At 52.5% G+C, this 14,051-nt stretch overlaps 3 protein-coding genes across 3 annotated transcripts; 1 reads left to right on the plus strand and 2 right to left on the minus strand.

Moving 5' to 3' along the window:
- Positions 1-426: 426 nt before the first annotated feature.
- On the minus strand, positions 427-3,129 carry PHYSODRAFT_343277 (hypothetical protein; the record flags this gene model as incomplete). The annotated part of the gene is made up of 1 exon (XM_009541828.1): positions 427-3,129. The coding sequence occupies one exon, from the start codon at positions 3,127-3,129 to the stop codon at positions 427-429; it is 2,703 nt and encodes a 900-aa protein (XP_009540123.1).
- Positions 3,130-5,145: 2,016 nt separating this feature from the next.
- Positions 5,146-5,934, plus strand: PHYSODRAFT_536448 (hypothetical protein; the record flags this gene model as incomplete). Its single annotated transcript, XM_009541829.1, has 2 exons — positions 5,146-5,273; positions 5,361-5,934. Coding segments are annotated over 2 exons (702 nt in total), but the record flags the coding sequence as incomplete, so codon positions are not given.
- Positions 5,935-10,215: 4,281 nt separating this feature from the next.
- On the minus strand, positions 10,216-10,632 carry PHYSODRAFT_343279 (hypothetical protein; the record flags this gene model as incomplete). The annotated part of the gene is made up of 1 exon (XM_009541830.1): positions 10,216-10,632. The coding sequence occupies one exon, from the start codon at positions 10,630-10,632 to the stop codon at positions 10,216-10,218; it is 417 nt and encodes a 138-aa protein (XP_009540125.1).
- Positions 10,633-14,051: the final 3,419 nt, after the last annotated feature.

Here is a 14,051-nt window from a genome sequence, read left to right on the forward strand (position 1 = left end):
TCGATAGGCGGTCTCCCTGTCAGGCCAAACGCTGATCCAGCATACTACGATTACAGCCTTCTGCTTGTAGCTATCACAACAGCAATTGATCTATCTGCACGATGAAAGCATGGCCCTGCATCTCGTTTCAGTAGAATACGCAGTCGCTTTGGATCTACCCACACGAGCGTTAACACGCAACCACCATTTCCTATAACCATGTTTCGCGTTTATTAGACTGAATACAATGCGCAGCGATAGCGGCCGCCCCAACTTTACGACAACTACACTGCTGGACATGCCCACATGCACAAGCGCACACGAGCGCCTCATACTTACTTGCTTACTTGCTTGCTTCGCGAGCTGGCCTCTCTTGTAACTTGCTCTCATCGCCACCGACGTAGTAGTAGTACTGGTGGTGGTGGTGATCGTCGTCGTCGTCGCTGTCTACGCGCCGGGCACGGGCGAGCTCTTCTTGAGCTTGAGCGCCGCCTGCGCCGCCGCGAGTCGGGCGATCATCACGCGCATCGGCGAGCACGACACGTACTTGAGGCCCACCTTCTCGAAGAACTCGATGGACTGCGGGTCGCCGCCGTGCTCGCCGCAGATGCCCAGCTCGATCTTGGGGCGCGTCGCGCGGCCGCGCTCCACGGCCAGGCGCACCAGCTCGCCCACGCCCTCCTGGTCCAGCGTCTCGAACGGGTCCTTCTCCAGCACGCCGTGCTTCACGTAGTAGGACAGGAACTTGGCCTGCGCGTCGTCGCGCGAGATGCCGAACGTCATCTGCGTCAGGTCGTTCGTGCCGAACGAGAAGAACTCGGCCACCTCGGCCAGCTTGCCGGCCTGCAGCGCGCCGCGCGGCACCTCGATCATCGTGCCCACCTTGTAGTCGAACGACTTGCCGCGCTTGCCGATCACGTCCTGCACCACCGACTTGACCAGCTTCACCTGCTGCTCCAGCTCCTCGAACGAGCCCACCAGCGGGATCATGATGTGCGGGTGCACCGAGATGCCCTCGCCGGCCACCTTCACGGCCGCCTCCGCGATGGCCTTGGCCTGCATCTCCGTGATGCCCGGGTGTACGATGCCCAGACGGCAGCCGCGCAGACCCATCATCGGGTTCGCCTCCTTCAGGCCGGCCAGGCGCGACTGCACCGTCACCTTGCTCACCTTCATCTCCTTGGACAGCGTCTCGCACAGCTCGTCCAGCGCGCTACCCTCGTGCGGCAGGAACTCGTGCAGCGGCGGGTCCAGCATACGGATGGTCACCGGGAGGCCGTCCATGGCGCGGAAGATGCCTTCGAAGTCGCCCTGCTGGAACGTGCACAGCGCGTCGAGCGCCTCCTGCTGCGCCGGCGAGTCCAGCTCCACGGCGCCGATCATGCGTCGCACGGCGGCGATACGCTGCGCGGAGCTGAAGAACATGTGCTCCGTGCGCGTGAGGCCGATGCCCTGCGCGCCGTGGGCGCGAGCCTCGCGGGCGTCCTCGGGCGTGTCGGCGTTCGTGAACACCTCCATGCGGCGGTGCGCGTCCACCCACTTCATGAACTGCGCCAGGTCGCCGCTCATGGCAGCCTTCTGCAGCTCCTGCTCGCCCTTGATCACCTCGCCCGACGTGCCGTTCACGCTGATGTAGTCGCCCTCGCGCAGCACCACCTCGGCGCCGCTCGACGTGTGCACGCGCATCGTCTTGCTGTTGGCGTCGATGGACAGCGCGCTGCAGCCGCACACGCACGGCTTGCCCCAGCCGCGGGCCACCACGGCAGCGTGCGACGTCATGCCGCCGCGAGACGTGAGGATGCCCTCGGCCGCGTGCATGCCGCCCACGTCCTCGGGCGACGTCTCCTCGCGCACCAGCATGACGTTCTCGCCGCGCGCGAACCACGCCTCCGCGTCGGCCGCCGTGAACACGATCTTGCCCACGGCCGCGCCCGGAGACGCCGGCAGGCCTCGGCACAGCACGTCCTTCTGGTACCCCTTCTCGTTGGCGAAGCTCGGGTGCAGCAGCTGGTCCAGGTGGCGCGGCTCCACGAGCATCACGGCCTCTTCCTCCGTGATTAGCTTCTCGCGCCACATGTCCACGGCGATCTTCAGAGCGGCGGGGCCCGTGCGCTTGCCGTTGCGCGTCTGCAGCATGAACAGCACGCCGTCCTGCACCGTGAACTCCGTGTCCTGCACGTCCTTGAAGTGCGTCTCCAGCGTGTGCACGGTCTCGTCGAGCTGCTTGTACACGGTCGGCATCTTCTGCGCCAGCTCCGAGATGGGCTGCGGCGTGCGGATGCCCGCCACCACGTCCTCGCCCTGCGCGTTCAGCAGGAACTCGCCGTACAGCTTGTTCTCGCCGTTGGCCGGGTTACGCGTGAACAGCACGCCCGTGCACGACTGGTCGTTGATGTTGCCGTACACCATGGCCTGCACGTTCACGGCCGTGCCCTTGAGGCCCGTGATCTTGTTGATCTCGCGGTACTTGACAGCGCGCGGGATGTTCCACGAGCGGAACACGGCCTCGATGCCCATGCGCATTTGCTCCCACGGGTCCGACGGGAACGAGCGGCCGTGCCTCTCGTACACCTTCTTGTACTTCTGCACCAGCTCCTTCAGGTCGCTGGCCGTCAGCTCCACGTCGAACGTCACGTGGCGCGCCTGCTTCATGGCCGACAGCTCGGCCTCGAAGTCGTCGTGCGGGATCTCGAGCACCACGTCGCCGAACATCTGCAACAGACGCCGGTAGCAGTCGAACGCGAAGCGCTCGCCGCCGCGCTTGGCCACGCCCTGGACGATCTCGTCGTTCAGACCGAGGTTCAGCACCGTGTCCATCATGCCGGGCATCGAGATGGCCGCGCCGGAGCGCACCGACACCAGCAGCGGATTGGCCCCGTCGGCGAACGTCACGCCCAGTGCCTTCTCCATGAGGCGCACGCCCTGGCGCACCTCGTCCATGAGGCCGTCCGGCAGGCGCCCGCCCACCGCGTAGAATTCTTGGCACACCTCCGTCGTGATGGTCAGTCCGGGCGGCACGTTCACGCCGTTGCGCGCCATCTGGCACAGGTTGGCGCCCTTGCCGCCCAGCAGCGGCTTCATGCTGCCGTCGCCCTTGCTCTCGCCCTTCACGAACGTGAAGACGCGCGGGTGCTGCAGCACTTGACTCATGCTTGAGCGGGGGGGGGGGGGGGGGGGGGGGTTGCTTTGTTGCTTGTTCTTGGTTGGGTTAGTTGAGGAATGAGCCTTGTCCCGAACTCGGTCTGCTCGGCTGCGGGCCTGCTGGCCGATTGCCACGATGCCCCGGGACCTGCTGACACGTGAGAGAGACGCGAGTCGGGTTGGTTGCTTGGCGGCGGCCTTCGAAGATTTGGTTCGCAGTAACTGCTCCGGCGTGTCAATCTTGGTGCTCGGACCTAGATGGACGCGGATCGGCTGCGTGATGTCGACTTCGGCCTAAGTCGACGGGCCTGGTCTATGCTGCAGCGTTGAAGATACTTTTCCAGGTTGAAGTGGCGTAGACGAGGCGTTATCAGGGCGCCTTGTCTATATCGCGACTACCGCATTTCAATTAGAAACGAATCGCTCCGATTTAGAAACGAGGCTTTCCGGTTGGTTGACAGCGCGCATCACGCTGGGCTACCATGCCACCAAGGCTGGGCAGGATTCGACTTGCAAGCGTTGTGGTCGAGAGAGGGCCACAAGGCGCCGCGCCCGAGCTCCGCGAGCGCGCGGGGCGCAGAGACGCCTCCGAGCGTGGATTCATCGCATACTAACCGTATTGCAATTTTTGAAGCGCGCGTGTCTGGCTGGGTCAGGGCTGCTCCGATTTTCGAAGTCTAACGCGGGCGGCCTCCGACCAAGCGGCGATGTGGCTTTCATACGACTGTACGTGACGTGCTGCAGCTCAGCCAGGGCCTTGCCTTAGGAGCCGGCCACATGGGATACCCCGTCACACACCAGGACCAGGGAAGGCATTCAGGGAGGTACTCGCTCGTCGTGCCACCGTCGTTTTCGTGGACGTGTTCCGCACGAGCAAGTTGTGCTTAACAGGCCTCCCGAAAAATCAATTAGTAGATAAATTAATCGACATTTTTTCACGTAATTATTTATTGCAGAAGTATGAGGAGATGCAGCAATTATTACTGCGCCAATGTTATATTAATGCTTAATTGATGTGATAGTAGAAAAACCATAAAACTAATATTACTATTTTCTCCGGTTATTCTAAACCAACCATTCCGGCCTACGGACCACAATGGCCAACAGCTTGGCCCCACTACAGTACGTTTGCCACTTCCTCTCACTTTTCAGTTTACTTCAGACAGAACACCACCCTTTGCCCGTCAAGCTTGCCGCAATGCTCAACCTCGTTCCCTCCAACCCTCAAGCTCGTCCCAGGTTCAGCAACAAACAAGTTGCACTGTTCTTCTTCTCGCCGTGCCTGGACGACAACGACGAGCCCACCGAGTACTTCGCATGCACGGTCTGCCAGCGCGGCTCAAGCAGGCTGTCGGGCGGGGCTACAGCAACCTCACCCAGCATGTCAAGCACCCTGGCTTTGAGGCGGACATGCTCTCGGCTGGGTCTGGCGCGACGGGTTCGATCCTGCCCTGGATCAACCACAAGGCCAAGAACCGGTTCGGCTGGCTCGAGTGGGTGATCATGGGCAACTTGGGTTAGCGCCTGCTCGCAAACGTTGAAGGGCGGCGGTAAATACTTTCATTACTATTTTGAGCGTGGATCGTTTAATATACTAACGACTGTTTTACTACTGATGGATATTTATTTGTTGCAACAGATACGCGAACATAGGCCAGGTCTGCGTCGAAACATTCTGTGGCGACATGGAGGCAGTCAACAGGGCCGTCGAGGTGAAGATTGGCTGTGAGATGCTAGACAAGATTGGCGTCTTGTTCGACGACTGGACGCATGCTTCCGAGCATGTCATTGCTGTCTACGCTTGCTATGAGCTCAACGGTGTTCTTCACACCCCGCTGCTTTGCCTCGCCCCAGTTGTGCAGCCTCCAAGCGAAGACGCACCGGGTATTGAGGTTAACAACGGAGCGGAGATGCACCTGGCAGCGATCTCCACCATTCGGCAGAGGTTTGGTAAGAGTATTAACCAGGTGTGCTTTCTGATCAGTGATAACTGTGCTGTGAATAACGGTCTGGCTCGCATCATGGGTGGGCTGCGCGAGTCGCCGACTAAACCTGGCAGTCCCACTGTACACGGCCCCACTGGAGAACGCGCTGGCTGGTATCCAGAAGCTCATGGTCAAGCTGAGAAGTCTGAATCAAGCGGCGAAACTACGGTACGGTTACTACTGTTTGAATACTGTTTACAATTGTATTATTATTATTATTTCAGATTACTAACCCTTTTCAAACTGATATATTAGTTTCAAGACGACACGTAGCCCTGTGCTGCGCAACGACACTCGCTGGAGCTCCACCTTTGCGATGCTCGACCGTTACGTACGGCTTTTGGAGTTCATCGACCGCGAGGACGATGCTGTAGCGGAGCTGCTCCCGTCTCCCAGCGTGCACAAAAAGCTCAAGGGCCTCCTGGAAGACCTCAAGCAGTTCGAATCAGTGTCCAAGCGTTTACAGTCCGAGTCGGTATCGCTGTGGGAGGTGCGGGTCATGTTCGACGCGCTAATCGCCGAGAAACCTGCTCTCAACCAATATCTTGGTACGCGTTTATTGCTTCTGCTATTGTTGCTACTTATTTTTTCTACCTTGTTTTTTATATTTTTAGGACCACGGGCGGATATTGTGGCGTCTCCCGACTTTGAGTCTGCCTGCGTCAAGATTCAGCAGGACAACCAGCACGCGCTGTCCAGACAGGAGAAAATGGCGGTGCGGCCGTTCGTGGTCAACGCTAGCAGCTGCACGAACGAGGGCGAGCCCGAGGAACTGGGCACCGACGGTTCGCTGAACAGTGCTGAAGCGGGCTCGGGTGACGTCGGATGACAAGCTCTACGAGCTTATCAACGTCATCCCTCCCTGGCCGAGCGTCACTTCAGCATGGCGAGATCGACGTTTGGCCTGGAGCGCCACTCGCTTTCGGCGCAGTCGATCGAGATGATCCTCTTCTTAAAGGTAAACAGGTCTTACTGTGATGCCCAGTTAGTGCACGAAAGCATTTAGGTATTTTAATCTAGAAGCAATTGAATGCATTATTGCTTCGAGGGTCTCAGCATTTTCCATTATGCATGGTTCCTTGTCTGAGTTCTACATGCATTGTTTATGTGGTGACTTAGGTATTAATGCCATTTTCGGGAGGCCTGCTGACAGAGCCCTGCATTTCAACACGGAAGAAGGACAGCTTTGAAACTACTATCAAGAAGCCCAGGAACGTCTTGTGCTGCAACAGCAGTCTATGCGAGGCGCGCATCTGCGACCGGAGGCACGTTTACGCTTGTTTGGGCTTTGGCACTCGCTCGGTACTTGGGGTCCTCCCTTGGGGGCAGCTTCATCCGGGGTCACCAAACCTTGTACAGCGCACGCGCAAGTATGGCCAGAACCGTGTCACCATACGGCACGTGTCGCTCTCTCTTCTTCCAAGAGCGAGCCTCTCCACCGACCAATCACGGGTGTAGCTTGGAGGTAATCTGGAAAATCTCCGATCTCCGATCCCGTTTACACGATGTGGAAACAGATTTTTGTCTGCATCCATGTCTGGCCCCCTGGATACGCGAGCTGTGATTGGTTACACGAGATGGAGATTAGGTAGACACGTTATAATGGCATCGCCTGTGGAGCACCACATTCCGGTTATCACGTCGTTCGTACATTCATCGCTAAGGAATGTGTCAACTTCAATCGTGTATTTAGGTTTGTATAATTAACCGTTTATAGCGACAACTACCGCCAGAACATGAGCGCAAACCAAACTTAAACCGACTGGACGAGGCGCTCCTGGTTGGTTACGCTATAATTACTAACATGGATTGTGCCCCCAACGACAGCAACAAAACTCGCGATGCGATGTCTAGCACATGTTCCATGACGAGCACAAGACTCATATCTATATTACTGGAGTACTGGGCACGCTGAGACACTTTAAGTCAAATATGTTAAGGTTAATTGGGGAAGACCGTTCTTGGCATTTTACAACGCTAGCGCTGCTTGTAGAGGCGCTAACCACCCGCTATACGATTTCATATCGCCTAAAATTCCGTGCATGTAGACATTCCGCAAGATTTATGGCTATTGTCACGCTTCGTAAGAAACACTAATTGCATTTTATAACCTCACTTACTACTATACTACTCCGAATGCCACGGTACGCTAAAAAAACGTTACTTGCCTAGCCGGGTAAAAAGGCTACACATAAATCTTAAGGTCCTGACATACACCCCTAGGCGTTGCGGCACACCGACTACCTGTACTCCCATGATGTTATAGAGGAATCCCTATCTCCGTAGCCCCGGCGATGAAGCCCCCTTGTCGTAGTACGAGTTCCATCTGCTTGTGGATCCCGTGAAAAAGGCTGTCGCGACGCGATGCTCCAAGCACCTCATAGATAGCCGAGCTTAGCAGGCCCATGACGCCATTAAGCGACAGCTCGCCATCCTTCCGGCTATTGCTGGCAAGGCGCGCCAGAGGGCGGCTCACGAAACGAAGTCAGTTTGTCGCCGAGGTACCTATTTTCATGAAATGAAGTCGGTGTTTCACAAACGTTCCGTCCAGGTACCACGGAACATCTAAAACCGCTAGTTAGGAGTTTGTTCGGAGTAGTGACCTTTCATAGCTTAGTTTTTTTGTAACCAATGCGATCTTGAGATTCATTCAAACAGCTATTGCTAGCTGTGAAGGCTCACTCCACAACAATCACCCCATCGACAAGATGACTCAAGCCCTCCTGGACGAGATGTGCGCGCTATAATTTTACAAACCTTGCATCTTAAACGTGAAAGACCTAACAAAAGAGGAGAAGGGGCGTGCCTTAGTCAATGTGCATGAGCGTGCCTTAGTTGATGTGCAACATGCAATATAGGGGTTGGAAGACTTAAAGATGGAGAAGGCTGGGATGATAAATGAAGTAATGCTTGATTTCAATCCAAATATCAACGGTGAAATGACGCACAGCTCCAGATCGAGAAGAACCAGAAAATCAAGAGCGTCGAGGATGATTTACAGAGCTTGGCAGAGGCAGCTGAGGACGCAGTTGCAGCGGCAGGACTGTCTATTGAGGCTAGTGAGAAGACAAATGCGACGGGGCGTGCGTATTTGGGAACTCAACGTCGTTTTCAGGAACTCCGCAATGAAGAACTCAACGGAATGGTCTCCATGAAGACTATTGCATGCAATGGGGTGATACTACGGCTAATTAAGTAAAATGAACAAATCAAATGCGGATTTTAACTGAGATGTTTTTTCTCTCTTTAATTCATAAGCGAGTCGCATACTATTTAATTGAACACTTGTCAAATTTAGAAATCCATGCAAATAGGAGGAGTATAAAGTAGCTCCGACGCATACAAGTCTGGAAATTTTGTAGGGAGCTAGCTACGTTCTGCAAAACCTCTTTGATGGCGTCCTGGCAATGCATGCACCAAACCATGGAGACACCCATTGGTTGACGCTTGGCTTAAAATCCTGCCGTGCCGTTAAATGCAAGCAGAACTTTGACAAACAACTAACACCATTTTTTTTCTTTGGGTACCTTACGGTAATTTTATTAAAGTTCGAACAATGACAAACGGTACTGAAGACATTTTTAAAGATAAAACAACTGATTCTTGCTTGTTCTATTTGACAAATTAATACTTACATGTAAAATAAAAGGGTATTTTTAATTTCAAGATACCTCTTAGTCAATCAGAACTGTTAACATGCTAAACTTAACGTTAATTTTCCAATTTCACGAAAATTATAAGTACTTGACGTTCTATACGGTTTGGTTGAGGTATATAAATGTACGCAAATCCGAACACATTATCCCTGGTGTAAATTTACATCGAGGCCGAAAACGAGGTGCACAACTGTACGCACATGTTTGAAAGGTCATAACTTGGTAACCACTGCGTCAATTGAGTAATGGAAGCTGTAAGCGCATTGGGGAGTGGAACAGAATTCGCCTTTGACGTTGTTCGAATATATTATGGGTTTTCGGCAAGTTTTGTGCGATAGAGTTACTACGCAATGTGTTTAGCATCGAGTCGGGGCCGGGTACCTCCTGTACTCTGGCGCCCGGTGCCACAAACCTGGTGCTATCTGATAGTGTATTTTGTGGATCACACTAATAGTGGGGTTTGTGCGCAAAAAAAGGTGAATATGATTGGTCGAAACCGCATTTTAGCCAATCCAGCATGCTGAATGTCTCTACAAAACTCTCGTCTTCTCGAAAGAAAAAGGTGCTGGAGGTGGACTTACAAAAGCCCCTTCGAAACATTCGTGACGATAAGACCGGGAACATGCCCATCGTCCTTGAAATCGCATTAGGGACTCCCGTCCAATGCACAAAGAATGCATCAAGAGCTCTCAAACTGGCGAATGGAAGTATCGGTGTTGTAGCTGGGTTCGTGGTGAGCGACACTGACGCAACAAACTCGATTACGCACGAAATCTACGAGGAGGTCATGCATTCAGCACCACCCGAGGCGGTGTTTGTGAGACTACGAGGGTATGAGCACGTGCAGTTTGTGTCATTTCTTCCTGTTGGAGTTGTACCAGTGCGGTTGAGACTTGAAAAGTCCGTGAATGTGGTGCTACCACATCGTTCGTTCAATATTTGTATTAGTCAAGTCCCATTGACGCCTGCTTTTTCGATCACTACGGAAAAGTGCCAAGGTATGACTCTGGAAAAGATGATTTTGGCTCCTCTTCAGCACTGTACAAGGCGTTCTCCGCAGAAGTCTTCGTTCTATGTAGCGACAACACGTGTGAAGTCTCTTCGACAGCTCTATCTGATGGAGGAGCTATCTTTAAATAAACTAAAGTATTTCTCACCCGTTCCTGCCGCAATGAAGGAAACACAGCGGTTAGAGCACATTAGATTCAACTACAGGATGTTTGACTCCGTCTCTGTGGGTTGCATAATTAAAGGGGTGGTAGCAGTCGCTGGAAACACGAAGCTGCCATAGCGTTGACCATATTAAGACAAGCACAAAAATAATTGACAATTTACAACACCAGTAAATGTTTTCATTTGACGTACACGACAGCAAAAGGTGTGTACGTTCCGTGCACTAAACGTAAACATGATGCAGCTACCTTCATGATAGCACTGCGGGGAGGGGGAGGTGCTTAATCTCGGAGCCGCTCAATATCCTCGTAGTGGCAAACGCCGCCCAAAATGCCGTGCCAGATACTGATGTCGCGAATATCGCGCAGACGAAGCTTCGCACCCACCACAAACTTAGGATCGCCCAACGAAGCGCCCCATACCGTCACGCGAAAGACAACACTTTGCTGATCGCTGTGTGTCAAGCTTTGAAGTTCCTTGCTCGACGCGGCGAACTCAGCGGGCGAGCAGTTGTCGAACACTGTCAGGTGCACTCCACGCGCGAACAACGCCTTCCCATAAAGTCGCATCGTAGCTCGAGCTGGAATATGATTCCCCACCACGGGAGTTGTCGCTTGAGCACGAAGCTGTTCGACAGTCGTGCAGTCACGTGCTTGGTCCTCCTGCGCGCGGAGCTCTCGGATGCGTTGAAGCATCATCACAGCGGTAAGAGTAGGCCTTGCCCTGCCGCTAAATCGAAAGTGAGCAAGTTCCCGTTGGATCGGAGAGAAGCATGATCCCGTCCCGTTAGCTCCGCGTGCTATCGTTGCACCAAACTAACTTCAATACCTGATTACAACTGTGATTTAGAAAACATAGTAAGCGCTTGTAGCCTTTACTAGAAGTGCGTTAGTTGTAGCAAAAGTAGACTTACAAACTTCAACTTGTGTCTACACGATACGTGCCGCGCAAAAAAACCTCTGCAGAACCCCTGCCATAGTATGAGTCGTGTATCCTGCTTGAAGTATTACATGTTATACGGTAACCCATGGCGCCACTATGAGCTTCATGAGCAGCGTTCGTTTTAGCTTTCCGGATGTTCCTGCTTTTCTGCTGAATGTTCTGGTCAATTTTGATCAATTGCACTCGAGATCCGTCTTAAGGATGGATAGCAGACTACACTTTGATCCTTTAACTACTTGACGTGCAGTCGTGCAGTCACGTGCTTGGTCCTCCTGCGCGCGGAGCTCTCGGATGCGTTGAAGCATCATCACAGCGGTAAGAGTAGGCCTTGTCCTGCCGCTAAATCGAAAGTGAGCAAGTTCCCGTTGGATCGGAGAGAAGCATGATCCCGTCCCGTTAGCTCCGCGTGCTATCGTTGCACCAGACTAACTTCAATACCTGATTACAACTGTGATTTAGAAAACATAGTAAGCGCTTGTAGCCTTTACTAGAAGTGCGTTAGTTGTAGCAAAAGTAGACTTACAAACTTCAACTTGTGTCTACACGATACGTGCCGCGCAAAAAAAACCTCTGCAGAACCCCTGCCATAGTATGATTCGTGTATCCTGCTTGAAGTATTACATGTTATACGGTAACCCATGGCGCCACTATGAGCTTCATGAGCAGCGTTCGTTTTAGCTTTCCGGATGTTCCTGCTTTTCTGCTGAATGTTCTGGTCAATTTTGATCAATTGCACTCGAGATCCGTCTAAAGGATGGATAGCAGACTACACTTTGATCCTTTAACTACTTGACGTGCAGTCGTGCAGTCACGTGCTAGGTCCTCCTGCGCGCGGAGCTCTCGGATGCGTTGAAGCATCATCACAGCGGTAAGAGTAGGCCTTGTCCTGCCGCTAAATCGAAAGTGAGCAAGTTCCCGTTGGATCGGAGAGAAGCATGATCCCGTCCCGTTAGCTCCGCGTGCTATCGTTGCACCAAACTAACTTCAATACCTGATTACAACTGTGATTTAGAAAACATAGTAAGCGCTTGTAGCCTTTACTAGAAGTGCGTTAGTTGTAGCAAAAGTAGACTTACAAACTTCAACTTGTGTCTACACGATACGTGCCGCGCAAAAAAAACCTCTGCAGAACCCCTGCCATAGTATGATTCGTGTATCCTGCTTGAAGTATTACATGTTATACGGTAACCCATGGCGCCACTATGAGCTTCATGAGCAGCGTTCGTTTTAGCTTTCCGGATGTTCCTGCTTTTCTGCTGAATGTTCTGGTCAATTTTGATCAATTGCACTCGAGATCCGTCTAAAGGATGGATAGCAGACTACACTTTGATCCTTTAACTACTTGACGTGCAGTCGTGCAGTCACGTGCTTGGTCCTCCTGCGCGCGGAGCTCTCGGATGCGTTGAAGCATCATCACAGCGGTAAGAGTAGGCCTTGTCCTGCCGCTAAATCGAAAGTGAGCAAGTTCCCGTTGGATCGGAGAGAAGCATGATCCCGTCCCGTTAGCTCCGCGTGCTATCGTTGCACCAAACTAACTTCAATACCTGATTACAACTGTGATTTAGAAAACATAGTAAGCGCTTGTAGCCTTTACTAGAAGTGCGTTAGTTGTAGCAAAAGTAGACTTACAAACTTCAACTTGTGTCTACACGATACGTGCCGCGCAAAAAAACCTCTGCAGAACCCCTGCCATAGTATGATTCGTGTATCCTGCTTGAAGTATTACATGTTATACGGTAACCCATGGCGCCACTATGAGCTTCATGAGCAGCGTTCGTTTTAGCTTTCCGGATGTTCCTGCTTTTCTGCTGAATGTTCTGGTCAATTTTGATCAATTGCACTCGAGATCCGTCTTAAGGATGGATAGCAGACTACACTTTGATCCTTTAACTACTTGACGTGCAGTCGTGCAGTCACGTGCTTGGTCCTCCTGCGCGCGGAGCTCTCGGATGCGTTGAAGCATCATCACAGCGGTAAGAGTAGGCCTTGTCCTGCCGCTAAATCGAAAGTGAGCAAGTTCCCGTTGGATCGGAGAGAAGCATGATCCCGTCCCGTTAGCTCCGCGTGCTATCGTTGCACCAAACTAACTTCAATACCTGATTACAACTGTGATTTAGAAAACATAGTAAGCGCTTGTAGCCTTTACTAGAAGTGCGTTAGTTGTAGCAAAAGTAGACTTACAAACTTCAACTTGTGTCTACACGATACGTGCCGCGCAAAAAAACCTCTGCAGAACCCCTGCCATAGTATGATTCGTGTATCCTGCTTGAAGTATTACATGTTATACGGTAACCCATGGCGCCACTATGAGCTTCATGAGCAGCGTTCGTTTTAGCTTTCCGGATGTTCCTGCTTTTCTGCTGAATGTTCTGGTCAATTTTGATCAATTGCACTCGAGATCCGTCTTAAGGATGGATAGCAGACTACACTTTGATCCTTTAACTACTTGACGTGCAGTCGTGCAGTCACGTGCTTGGTCCTCCTGCGCGCGGAGCTCTCGGATGCGTTGAAGCATCATCACAGCGGTAAGAGTAGGCCTTGTCCTGCCGCTAAATCGAAAGTGAGCAAGTTCCCGTTGGATCGGAGAGAAGCATGATCCCGTCCCGTTAGCTCCGCGTGCTATCGTTGCACCAGACTAACTTCAATACCTGATTACAACTGTGATTTAGAAAACATAGTAAGCGCTTGTAGCCTTTACTAGAAGTGCGTTAGTTGTAGCAAAAGTAGACTTACAAACTTCAACTTGTGTCTACACGATACGTGCCGCGCAAAAAAAACCTCTGCAGAACCCCTGCCATAGTATGATTCGTGTATCCTGCTTGAAGTATTACATGTTATACGGTAACCCATGGCGCCACTATGAGCTTCATGAGCAGCGTTCGTTTTAGCTTTCCGGATGTTCCTGCTTTTCTGCTGAATGTTCTGGTCAATTTTGATCAATTGCACTCGAGATCCGTCTAAAGGATGGATAGCAGACTATACTTTGATCCTTTAACTACTTGACGTGCAGTCGTGCAGTCACGTGCTAGGTCCTCCTGCGCGCGGAGCTCTCGGATGCGTTGAAGCATCATCACAGTGGTAAGAGTAGGCCTTGTCCTGCCGCTAAATCGAAAGTGAGCAAGTTCCCGTTGGATCGGAGAGAAGCATGATCCCGTCCCGTTAGCTCCGCGTGCTA

The sequence above is a fragment of the Phytophthora sojae genome (genome assembly GCF_000149755.1).
Source record: "Phytophthora sojae unplaced genomic scaffold PHYSOscaffold_38, whole genome shotgun sequence".
In the NCBI taxonomy this organism is placed as follows: domain Eukaryota; phylum Oomycota; class Peronosporomycetes; order Peronosporales; family Peronosporaceae; genus Phytophthora; species Phytophthora sojae.